Consider the following 13,413-nt stretch of genomic DNA (forward strand, 5'->3'; position numbering starts at 1 on the left):
GTTCTCCACTCCAGCGATCAGAGAAGAACTTTTCTTCTGCCTCTTCCTCCTCTGTTGGCTTTTGTCTCTCTGTGAGCGGCACCGTGGCAGTAAGACCGACAGTTAGTTCACAGCCCAGAGACACACTGCCACAGCTATAGTCGTGGTCCTCAGGAGAAAATTGACCACCCACTACTGATCAAGATGCTACGACGGAAACCATCCAACGCATCTGAAAAGGAGCAGACCCAGGTGCAAAAGAAGAAGGTAGGAGTTTGTGTATTAATCTGCATGTTCGGCCCAGTTTTGGTCAATTAAAGCAAGAGTAGAATTAATGAAAGTTTCCTTCAAGGGACACAAACACACAGAATATGCTGTTTAGAAAGCAGAAGGTATATTAAACAAATTCAATGTTCCAGAACACATGTGGTTTATTTGCTAACTGTTCGATCAACAGTACTTGGAGAGGATTTTTTGATCTAGTCCTATTGTAAATTGTCCTGTTTGACTTCAGACCTGTTAGAACTGAAACTCTATGACTGCTCTGGGTAAAATGCATGGCTGTGAAGCAGTTCCTGTAGAGACAGCAGACCATACCACATATCCTGAAACAGCTCATATTTCATCAGAGCAAAGCATCCAAACGCAGCTCCTCAATTCAAAGTGACATTTACGTAGGTCTTCACAGCCCGCTTCACTTCTCAATCAGTGGTTAACTGCTTCTACAGCATTACTCTTATTTTCCATTTGATTCACATCTTGCGTGGAACAGCCAACAGTTTCGATATTTCTCCTCTGTGAAACTGCAGGTGGTTTGTAAATGCATGGAACCTTAGCGAAGCGAGATCTGAAAATCTTGCTGATGTGGGTTAGGGTTACTTTTTGTGTCTTTTATTTTTTTGTAGGGTTATTTTGATGTCTTTTATTAATTTCTTAACCAATGCCTTTCTCATATCCATATCCAGAGCAGAGGATGTAGCATAGTTTTGACATGGATTAACCATGGTGTAAATGAAAATACTTCCACATCATCTCAAATGTTGCAGCTTCCTCTTTGGCCATGCTTTAGATTATGAGTAATCATTTCTGCCGAGATCTGTCAAAAATATATTTCAACATCTCATGATGATGCAGAGTGTTGTCACTGTGTTGGGGGAAACTTATAGGGAAGGTTTGTGCACTGATAGTTTGACAGGAGGTCATTTTACCAGTATTTACCGGCTGAACAATCTCTCTGCAGTTAGTTGTTTTAGCAGATTGCAGTTTGTCGTGTGCTGTCTAGATAGTGCATAGCTCTGCAGGGATTGGCTGCATGTTGACTCTGACATTACCCACTTCCTGTGCTGAAGTAAAGTGGCACAGTGAAAGGTTTTGATAAAAGAAAAACATCAAATTAGAGCAAATATGTACAGCAGCCCACAAAACCCAAACTGAATGACGATCATTAATTAAAAAAAAAGTTTCTTAGCCTTGAATGAAACTACTCTGGTACAAGCCACACGTAATACAATGCAATACATTTCAATTTATTACATTAAATAAAAAAATATTTAAATGCATCTGTTTTCATAATATAAATGAGCATCATGTAAAATGATTTTGCTTTATTAAATAAATCAGCGGTGCACAAACAGGCCAAAGTTAGCTCATTATGACCTTTGATTTGGCCCACTATACCATAACAGAATAAAAGTGAATTTTTATATATCTGTTAAATGTAATTATAATTTATGTTTAGTCCAATGGCCCTCAATTAAGTTGAGTCTTTGTCCCTTTGTAGTAGAAAGATTTGACTCACACATCGTTTACAAAGTTACATTGAGAAGTTACATTGACAAAGGGTCACCAAACAGCTTATTTTTTGTGAACAGTTCAATGGTTTTTCCACCACACATGAATTAAAGCAAGTGTTATCATCAATCTGTTCATCTGAATGCTGGACTTTAATTAGTCTGGGATGAGAACCTGTTCTGTGTTCACAGCTGACTCTGCAAAGGTCCAGCAGCTTCAAAGACTTCATGAAGCCGAAGCCGTCCTCACCCGTAGTGAGCTCTGAGCCTACACTGGATGAAACAGTAAGTGCACTAGTTTGTCAAAGAAATGGTCATTTGTGCACCTCCCAACAGGTTCCAAACATGTACGAGTTATTTGTTTTAGCTGTTGAACACAAAAGAAGATATTTTGAAGAATGTTGGTTACCAAATAGTTGACAGTTGACTGCCAGTGCATGGCCATTCTTCCAGATATCTTCTTTTGGAACGTTTGGAACAACTTGAGGGTGAGTCATGACACAATGCTCAGTTTTGGTGAACTATCCCTGTGACTATAGAGATGAGCTTTCCATCCTCAAGGGCCAACATACTACTGTCTCATGATTATCAAAATACTGGATAATGGGAAGCTGTGTTAAAAAAACAACAGCAGAGTCACAGTTAACATTAACCCAAACTGCTAGTATGATGCTTAATAACTGTTTCATTTGAAAGCCACACTGTTTTAAAAATATCTAGACAGGATGTCATCCTTTCATGAGCCATCCAAGCAGAGAGCCTGCTTTAGCCTTCTGTCTGCTTTTCAGAGCAGACAATTGTGCTTTATTATGCAGAGCAACTGTGTGTATTTATTTGCAAAAACAGATAACTTCATTTTTATTAATTTTCATAAATCAGGCTTTTTTTATTATGTTTTATTGTGTTTTATTGTGTTTAATTAATTAATAAAAACAACCCAACTCTAGTTTGATTGATATTAATTGGAATGCAGTATAAAAAAAAAAAAAAGTAAAAATGTATATGATTTTTGAACTTTTTTAAAACAGAGTTATCTGTTAAATTTCATTTATATGCATTGCATTCAAAAGTTTTGGGATCAACAAGATACATTTTATATATTTTAATAAATACTTTTAGCAAGGACATAAAAATTATCTAAAGTGACAGTAAAGACATAATGTTGCAAAATTAATGTCAAATAAATGCTGTTCTGGAAACTTTATAGAATCCTGAAAACAATGCATCACATTTTTTCCCACAAAAATATTATGCAGCACAGCATATTGATAATATATTTTGATAATAATACAAATAAAATACAAAACAATATTAATAATAATTTTTACATATATTTTTTTTTAACTAGCATATTAAAATGATGACTGAAGACTGTAGTAATGGCTCCTGAAAATTATATTTAATATATTTTAATTGTAATAATATAGTACAATCCTACAATTTTACTCTGTTTTTGAATAACTAATTGCAGCCTTGATGAGGATAAGAGACTTCTTTTAAAACATTTGTAACATTTTTCAAATAAGACATTGTTTTAACAAACAAATAAATTGATTAAAATATATTTCTAATTAATTAATAATTTAATAAATATTAATACATTTTTTTTGGCTGTTAAAACAGTCTCCTGTTCAGTATCGAAAATGTTTAATGGTATGGGATAGATTTCTGTGCAGAAGTTTAAGTGAAGTGCTGAGGTATAAACACAAAGGTAATGTAACAGTCAGATGTAAAATCCCCTTGACGTAGACAGGTACTTTTGTCTGTGTCTTTGATAACAGCACATGTTGTCCTAAAAGGAAGAGGCTGTTACATTTCTCTCAGAGCTCAGAGAGGAGGAGTCACACTGTGGGTAGAAACAGAAAAACCGCTGTCACAGACTTAACTGGAAATCCTCCCGAGAACAGGGGCCCATAGTTTTAAAACACACTGCTCATAATGAGGTTATGTCACAAACAAATACACGCTGATTCAGCTCGGCCAGGGCAAACCTCTGAACAGAACATGGCATTTAACAGATGGGTTATGAAAAACACTTCAAAGAGTTCTGCAATCAGTCATTAAAAACACAAAGGTTACTTGAGGTAAATCAAGGCAATACATTCTAACAGAAGTCTGTCTCAGTCTCTTTAATGATGGAGCCAGGACAGAACAACATGTCTATGAGGGCCAGCAGTATAGAAACAGTTATTCATTGCCTGTAAACCTTTTTAGACAAGAGGAAGTTTGATGAGTCGAGGAGACAAAATTAGTAGATACTGAGTAAGTGCTCAGTAAAAACAGAATCATTTTTTGTGAAATTTCTTTCAGCAGCTGGAGGGTGCACCACCGGAGGATTCGGGGAAAAGTAACGGGAAACTGGGAAAGAAATGGAGAAATGTCATAACTCGCACAATGACCCGTAAAACTTCCAAGATGGTACAGAAAGCCCTTGCGGAGGAGGGGGTGAGTTAAAACGTACAATAATAATAACAATAAACACTTATTAACCTTTGTTAATGTTAATTGCTATATAAAATATTGTTTTTATCATTTCAGATGTTTGAGAATTTCCACATCCAATTTTATAAATTATATGTAATTTAATTGCATTTATAAATTAGCATTAAACTATATTAATAAATGCTGTAAAAGTATGAGTTACTGATACCTAATGCACTGATTAATATAAATTAATTCAACCCTATTGTAAAATGTTACATTTAAAATCCTGTTAAAATATCTCGCTCCCATAAACATTTCTGTAAATGTTAATTATCTTATTTTAGAAGTTTGGTATATTTTATTATAAACTAATGTACCATCAAAAAAATCACTTAATGTAACAGATTTAATTTTTCTGATTTCTAATTTGTATTTTATTTCTTTCTTTATTTTTCTAAGTAAGCTAATATACTAGCTGCCTGTTTAAGAAATAACATTGAATTTGTCTCCCCCATGTGGATGATATTAGAACATTTTATACAGTCAGCACTCTTTCCGGTAGCTTAATGTTAGGTCACAAAGACATTCATTAGGATTTGAATTAAACTGAACTGTTATTTATATTACGTTTGTTGATTTCAGAATGAGAGTGGGGAGGATGGCTCTATGTCTCCAATGTCTCCAATGCCAAGTGACTGGACGCCAGATCTCACCGGGAACAGAATATCTGTGTGCTCCAACAGCTCAGAGGACACAATGCACAGCCCTCTCACGCGCCAGCTCTCTGGATGTAAGCCAGCTCAGCTCAGCACGATATGAAGCTGAAGCCAGATCATGAGGCTGATAGATTTTTTTCTTCTGATGTGCAGGTGCTGACAGGCAGAGTCTGGACAGTGGCTTCAGCCAGAGAGACAGCATGAGACTGGAGGACAGCAACTACACAGGGCCCTTCTGCGGCAGAGCCCTCGTCCACACTGACTTCACCCCCAGCCCGTATGACATGGAATCCCTCAAACTACAGGTCCGCCTTTTAAAAAGTGCTGTTTTCCCATTGGTCTATTTATGTATTCTTCTCTTTTATTTGTTTAAATTCGTTAAATAAATTTTAAACCAATTTATATTCTATTCATTGTTATTTATGGTATTTTTATATATTTTCATATAGTTATTTCAGTACTTCAAGGTTAAGCTAAATGTAAATGAGAATTTTTTCCTTGGCAGCTCCCTGAAATAATTTCAGTATTTTATTTCAGTTAACATTTATTTTCATATTAAGTAGCCATTTGTAAACTATAATAACCCTGGTATAAAATGTGCTATTGAAATAAAATTTGAGGAATTGTACTGCTGCTCTTTTCCATACAAATTACAAAGACTTTTGACCTGAAGCATTCAGGCAGCTAAGGCCCTGTGAAAGTATCAAAAAGTGGTCCATAAAATCTGTGTGCTATATAGAAATATGGACATTTTTAAATCCCCAGTCGTGAAATAATAACAGCCAGTATATTATTCAGAATTTATTTTTCTATGTTTCACGAAAGACAGTAATGCAAGTAAAGAATGCCAGAATTTTGGATGCAACAAATCCTTTAAAATAAATGTGTGTGCAGCATATGTATTGTATGTAGTGCACTGACGTTTTTGAAAACACACAGAAAGGAGACATCATCCAGATCATTGAGAAGCCACCAGTGGGCACCTGGACTGGTAAACTCAACAACAAAGTGGGCTCTTTTAAATTCATCTACGTCACAATACTACCAGATGAGGAAACACCACCAAAGAGGAAGCGAAGCCGGAGTCAAGGACGCAAGAACAAGCCCAAACCACAAACCTTGGAGGAAGTTCTGGAGAGAATGGGCCTAACTGTAAGTCCCAAGTCACGTTCTCTTTAACACTTGGGCCATTACATCACAGTACAATAGGATCTGCTCTGACTGATTTCATTGTTTGTTCAGGAGCTGGGATCTCTCCTGTCCATGCACGGCTTCCAGAGTTTGGAGGATTTCAGAGGTCTGAAGGAGTCCCACCTGAACGAACTGAACATTACAGACCCTGAGCAACGTGCGAAGATACTGAAAGCAGCAGAATTGCTTCATGACTGTAAGTCCACTAAAGAGCAACTGAGTCTAGCCTTTTTTTTCGTATTTGTTTCATTACATATTTATAACTTGCTGTCTGTTTGATGTGCTGACATCCTTTCTGCTCTCCAGCGGAGGACGAATCTGATGCAGAGGAGCAAAAGACTGAAATGCCACGCGACTCGGGTTGTTACGAAAGCACAGAGAACCTGACAAACGGACGCGAAGAGCCCCCGGAGCCGGAGACTGATCCGGACACAGAAACAAAGCTCAATGCAATTCAGGAACAACTGGAGGAGATGAAGGTAGAGGAGAGTCCTGAGAGCCAAACCGAGTGAAGCCACCAGAATGTTCTTTCGATCCTGCTTCTTTGAAACTCTCTCATCCTCTCTGACAGAAAGGATGTTATATCCACGTGCTGGATTCAATTCATGAAAGAGAAAACGTTAAAATGCACAGCCCATATGGAAGCCAGTAGGTCTTCTTAAAAGATGGTATAGAGAACTTGAAGGTACCATCATTTATTCTCGCTGAGACAAAGGTGAAGGTTTTTTGCAAAACAGACAGCATGTGCATGAAGTGATACTCCATGGATTAAACCTATGGCTTAAAATAAGAAGAATGCTGAAACCCCAAATATTGATTTTACTCAGCTTAGGTTCAATATTTAAGCCATCTTTTTCTGGTAAATGTGATGTGTGTGACCTAACTGTGACTCTCTGATATCTGAGAAGTTTCAACATCATCATACGTTTAGCTATGAAGTAGCATTTTATTTACTTCTGTTCGACGGTTTCTGCCGAAATGAATGTACAGGGTAAAACAACTGGTGCGCTCCAAAATGTTTTTTTTTTTTTTTGTCAGACATGAAAGAGGAAAAGCACATTGTTCAGTTTTGTTCTTTTGCTTCTGTTTTGGTTCCTGTTTATGGTAATTTCTGTCATGATATGTTTTCAAAGCCATTGTTGTTTTGATTGTATTCCGTTTTAGCCTTCCGTTTGTCATTTATACTGATGTCTGTACTTTCACCGTTTATTTCGCCAGTTTTGTTTGTGTTTTTTTAAGAAAAAGAAAATTTTGAAACAAAGAGATTGTAATAATACCATATAATTTAATGAACACATACACACAAATTCATAAGTAGAAAGTGAAGAGTATGAGGATATACATGATCACAGTGTTATTACCAAGCAAAGTGAACAGAACTCAATTCGTGATGATGTATAATGTGTATGTTATGCATCCTATCCAAATATCTAGAGCGGACCATCTTTTGCTAATATTCCAAACTTATACATTACACTGACTTGGCATTAAAGACTTGGCTTTATTTACTAAATTAGTATATTATGACACATTACATGACTTAAAAAAAGTGGGATTCATTCAGCGCAGTTTTAAGCACATTACCATTTACCTTCGTCCTAGCAAATGAATATTCACATCTTGCATACACACACACACACGTTCCCACCATAGTACTCACAAAAAACCCCATCTGCTATAAATTAAAAATCTGATAGAAGCACATTCTGTTGGTTTCTGAAGAACTACGTTTCCTGCAATAAAGGACTTTTACCCTCAACACATTCTTCAACATCAGTAAAGGAAACAAGAAGCAAACGAATCACTCTCATAACCGTTCCAGCTTATATACTGCTGTGAGTTGGCACTGAACTGGCAACATTATAAAGCTGGCTGTTCCAAATAAATCAAACAGATTTCTTAGTTCACTTCTAAACTTTCCACATAATACTCCCCTGAAACAAATGTGTGGCTGGCTATGAGAATTCATGTAAAAATATACAGTCCATAGGTCCCTGATGTCTGTAGGTCTGTCCATAAAGTGTTCCCTTACAACTGACCTTCAACATACTACAGTGAAATCAGTAAAGGTGACTACAATACGCATTCGCTGATACACTGGGGCAAGCTCTGCTACCTTAAACACTGTGAAAAGAAAGTGGAAAAAGAAAAACGAGCACAATTTCTTAATTCAATCCAAAAGCATGCTTAAATGACACTGAAGGAGACTTGGTCAACTGGACGTTTCCATGCCTAGACTCAGCAAAGTTCACTTTCAGATTTAAATTCAACTTTCTTTCATTTACTTTGGCCTGGAGTAGTAATATCTGTCTCTTAGTGAAAAGGAAAAAAGGAAAGGTTGCTCATATGTCGGGCGGATGTGGAAAAACCTTGTTAAATAAGATGAGCTCAAAATAATAGTCATAAATCAGGCATGTTTTCCAGTTCTTAGAAGGAATTTGCAGCTTCTTAGACATTTTTACATTATATACATTTACTCCATGGCTTTTTTTGCATTCTGACGGATCGTTAGCTTTGTCTAAAAATGAAGTTGATTGATTACAGGTATAAGTAGATTTAGGGCATTATGGAGTCCTCTGTAGATGTAATGGTAGAGCATAGATAAGGCACTCTCACACACTTACTGATGCAGATCGGCCTGTACCCACTGACACAAACATCTTACCACCTCTGCTTTCTACCATCCAGGATGATTGTAAAATCAAGTCGGAGCTTAACTTTCTGTTTTGACATGGAGTTGAATCACATTTATAACTGACTGACTTACTAAGCTGATCCAAATGGCCCCGTCATCAAAATAAAGCAGATTTGTTGGGCCTCAAATGTACGTTTATGGCTAAAGCACTTTTGCTGATAACACTTTGAAAACAAAGAAGTCTAATCCAAAGGGCATTTTGCACAACTACAATAGAAGCTAGTAATGGGTTTTACAGGGCACACAAATGGTTAGGAATAATGGAGGCAGGCTATACAGAAACGGGTAATGACACTGAAAAAACAACCAAACATTTTACGAGGGAAATAATGTCCTCATTACGCTTCAGGGTAGTCCATTCTCATTCCATTCAGTCTGTGGCTTCCCATTTCCCTCATTGTGAGTTTCATCATGCTGTGATTCAGAGAGGAGAGTCTCAAGACCTCCAGATCTCGTCTCGTGTGCTAGCGCAGGATCCAGGCAGAAGGGGTCCCGTTCTGTGAAAGAGTATCAGAAAGCACAGACCACTGCTCTGAACGAGTCATGAGTTTTTCTGTGTGTGTTCCTGTGAGCGAGCACGTTCAGAGGGTTGAGAGAAGTCTGGAGAAGAAGGCTTTCAAAGCTAGTGGGCCGACTCTTTGATGACTGCAGGGGCGACAGCATTAGGGGATGTTGGCGAGGGGGGTTTCTCTTCTTTAGGGGAGCTGGTGCTCTTCTGGGGGCCTGCACCAATGCTGGGCTTGGCTTCATCGGGGGTATGTTCATTGAGAATCAGGGGAGCTGAGGATTTCTGCAGGAAGAATGGGAATGTGTCAGTACTGTCATTCCTAAACGAGGTACATGTACCCAGTGGGTGCTTAGCAGGGTTCAGAGGGAACTTGGAAATATTTCAGTTCAAATTTCAGTCTAATTTGCTTGAGGTGCTTTTTTTCACTCAAATTCAGAAGCATGCTTTGCAAATTTATTTACACAGCTTTTGTGAATATAATCAAAGCTAAATGGTTGTATGACACAGTAGGATTTTTAGAAAGAAATTAAGAGAGACAAAATAAGAATCCAAAAATTTTGAAATAATTTAATCCATTACCAATGTAATCCATAAAAAGTAACCAATTATGTTACAATATACAAAGAGTATACTCTAATTATAGTTTATAAACGAACAACAACAACAATATCCTGCAAAATTATTTGCTTTGTTTACATTAGAGTTGCAAGATGAATCTTTTGGGCGAAAAAGATGACCCACGCAATCTTATTCCTGAATGACAATGATTCAGCTATGTCTATCATGACTTTTTCACTGCGCTAGTGTCAGTGGAGCTTGAGAAGCACGTTTTGTTTGCACCCATGTTAATTAAACATTCATGCTGCAGCTGATCCAGAAAGAGCAACACAAACTGTCTTTTCAACCACACATCATTATTTCTGTGTTACAGACATTTAAATAACAGAAGTACTTGGATAAATGTTTATAGTGTGGGTATAACACTTATTCTCTCGACAGTAGCGATCAAAACGAAAGTATTTGAACTAGTGTATGTATTGTAAGGCAATATCCTCTTCCGCCACGAGGTGGCGACAAACTGCCCGTTTAAAAAAAGTATTTGTCATTGAGTAATTCATTCAAAAGATTCCAACTGAGAAACAGGTCTCTATGAATTGAGAAGCTGACTCAATTTAATTTTATTCAAATTTATATACAAAAAAAGACTTAAGCAATTAACTTTTCATAACTAGTAAAAAAAAAAATTCTTCTTTAGAATCATGAGAAAATCGTAATCTCCAATTTATAGTCCGATATATAAAAAAAACATGATTCTCAATTTATCCAGAATTTTGCAGCTCTGGTTTACATGTTTATTGCTGCATTTAATTCATTAAAATAGAAGTTTAATATCATAAAGTACAAGTTAATTTCAAAATGCACATATATTTTGTTCATTTTTTTTTCAGTTGAATAAAATACTATTTTTCCCTATACATCTCGTGTCTCATGGGATAAATATAATATATATATATATATATATATATATAATATACATACACACACACACACACACACACATATATATATATAGCAAGGTGGTGGGTTTGATTCCCATGTAACACGTTAGGTAAAAAAATTTTAGACTGAATGCACTAAGTCACTTTGGATAAAGCGTCTGCTAAATGCATAAACGTTAATGTAAAAAATAATAATAATAAATAAATAAATAAATAAATATATATATATATATATATATATATGCACACACACAGTGGGGCTCGAAACTTTGGACACCCCTTGCAGAATCTGTGAAAATATGAGTAATTTTCAAAAAAATAAGAGATCATACTAAATGCATGTTATTTTTTATTTAGTACTGTCCTGAGTAAGATATTGAAAGTGAAAGTGAAAGTGAAGTGACATTCAGCCAAGTATGGTGACCCATACTCAGAATTTGTGCTCTGCATTTAACCCATCCGAAGTGCACACACACAGAGCAGTGAACACACACACACACTGTGAACACACACCCGGAGCAGTGGGCAGCCATTTATGCTGCGGCGCCCGGGGAGCAGTTGGGGGTTCAGTGCCTTGCTCAAGGGCACCTAAGTCGTGGTATTGAAGGTGGAGAGAGAACTGTACATGCACTACCCCCCACCCACAATTCCGTCCGGCCCGAGACTAGAACTCACAACCCTTCGATTGGGAGTCCAACCCTCTAACCATTAGGCCACGACTTCCCGACTTGTGCATAAAAGATATTAACATTTAGTCCACAAGACAAAAAAAAAAATGCTGAAATTATTAAAATAACCCCACTCAAAAGTTTCTTAATACTGTGTTCTGTTACCTGATGATCCTCGACTGTCTTTCTGTTTTGTGATGGTTGTGCATGAGTCCCTTGTTTGTTCTGAACAGTTAAACTGAGCAGCATTCTTCAGAGAAATCTTTAAGGTCCTGCAGATTCTTCAGTTTTCCAGCATCTTTGCATATTTGAACCCTTTCCAGCAGTGACTTTATGATTTTGAGATGCACCTTATCACACTGAGGACATTTGAGGGACTCAAACACAACTATTAAAAAAGGTTCAAACGTTCACTGATGCTCCAGAAGGAAACAAGATGCATTAAACTTTTGAACACGATGAAGATGGCCAAATTTTTCTTATTTTGTTAATAAGTTAAAAATATAATTTTTTTCCATTTAGTTCTGCCCTTCGTAAGCAACAGAAGATACTTGTATGTTTCTCAGTACACAAATTAAGTACAATTTACCTTGATCTTCAGATTCCAAAAGTTTTCACCCCCCAGCTCTTAATGCATCTTGTTTCCTTCTGGAGCATCAGTGAATGTTTGAATCTTTTTAAATAGTTGTGTTTGAGTCCCTCAAATGTCCTCAGTGTGATAAGATGTATCTCAAAATCATAAAGTCACTGCTGGAAAGGGTTCAAATATGCAAAGATGCTGGAAAACTGAAGAATCTGCAGGACTTTAAAGATTTCTCTAAAGAACGCTGCTCAGTTTAACTGTTCAGAACAAACAAAGGACTCATGCACAACCATCACAAAACAGAAAGACAGTCGAGGATCATCAGGTAACAGAACACAGTATTAAGAACCAAGGGTTCACAAACTTTTAAGTGGGGTTATTTTAATAATTTCAGCATTTTTTTGTCTTGTGGAATAAATGTTAATATATTTTATGTACAATATCTTACTCAGGACAGTACTAAATAAAATATAACATGCATTTAGTATGATCTCTCTTATTTTTTGAAAATTACTCATATTTTCACAAATTCTGCAAGGGGTGCCCAAACTTTCGAGCCCCACTGTGTATATAATATATATATATATATATATATATATATATATATATATATATATATATATATATATATATATATATATATATATATATATATATATATATAAAATCAAATTACATATAAATATCCATGATCCTGTGTATTGCCGATTAATGCATTCATTTACTCCACGTGGATCTTTTTCCAGGCCTTCTAACCCTCTCAGCTCTTAGGGTAATTGATTTAAGATCTTTCTTGCAGATTCACTACTCAACGCACAATAAGGCAGCCAGCTACATTTCAGCCAAATGAACACTCACTCGTTCACACAAACACTCATAAAAAATGTGGTCTTACTGTGGTTTGTGAAACAGGGTTGCTGCTCTTATGGGTGGAAGCAGCAGACGCAGCAGGGGGGGCGGGGCTAGTCGAGTCTTCCAGCATCAGCCCTCTTCTGTCCAACACACTAGCAGAAAAGAGAAAGACAGAGTTATATAATCCTGTGATCAGGTGTGACATTTTCCTGACTTACATATATCAAAAAATCAAACCACACGGCATCTGCAAACCAATGCTAGCAATTACTTATAAAAGTGAAGCTTTTCATAGTTTGTCATCTTATTCAATGCTATACCACTTTGTGGCACCCCTGTATACAAGCAAAACTACATTAATGTTCCTACCTGGGGTAATTAGGGCCACACAGAACCTCACAGCAGTTCTTGATGATGTTCTTATGGCTATAAGGGTTCTGCACACGGTTCTTTCCAGACCACGAGCCTTTGATCTGTACAGTAGAGATGAAGGTCTTAGAACTTTGAA

The 13,413-nt window shown here is 36.7% G+C and overlaps 2 protein-coding genes across 3 annotated transcripts in view; one reads left to right on the forward strand and one right to left on the reverse strand.

The window, feature by feature from the left end:
- Positions 1–7,592, forward strand: LOC113113923 (SAM and SH3 domain-containing protein 3-like). 2 transcript variants are annotated; one of them, XM_026280479.1, is made up of 8 exons: positions 1–246; positions 1,962–2,054; positions 4,083–4,214; positions 4,836–4,983; positions 5,063–5,214; positions 5,849–6,061; positions 6,152–6,296; positions 6,407–7,592. In XM_026280479.1, the coding sequence occupies exons 1-8, from the start codon at positions 184–186 to the stop codon at positions 6,610–6,612; spliced, it is 1,152 nt and encodes a 383-aa protein (XP_026136264.1). In that variant the 5' UTR covers positions 1–183; the 3' UTR covers positions 6,613–7,592. The 2 variants fall into 2 exon arrangements, with proteins under 2 accessions (XP_026136264.1, XP_026136263.1); XM_026280478.1 differs by having other exon boundaries at positions 3–246; positions 4,080–4,214.
- The window catches only part of LOC113113922 (palmitoyltransferase ZDHHC9-like), a 24,490-nt gene continuing 18,444 nt past the window's right edge, over positions 7,368–13,413 (reverse strand). The window contains exons 7-9 of the mRNA XM_026280477.1: positions 13,275–13,378; positions 12,949–13,057; positions 7,368–9,585 (exon numbers count right to left, since the gene is read on the reverse strand). Coding sequence (XP_026136262.1) covers positions 9,418–9,585; positions 12,949–13,057; positions 13,275–13,378 — 381 coding nt within the window. The 3' untranslated portion in view covers positions 7,368–9,417. The remainder of the gene's footprint in view (positions 9,586–12,948; positions 13,058–13,274; positions 13,379–13,413) is intronic.

This window comes from Carassius auratus, chromosome 14 (assembly GCF_003368295.1).
Source record: "Carassius auratus strain Wakin chromosome 14, ASM336829v1, whole genome shotgun sequence".
NCBI classification, from domain to species: domain Eukaryota; kingdom Metazoa; phylum Chordata; class Actinopteri; order Cypriniformes; family Cyprinidae; genus Carassius; species Carassius auratus.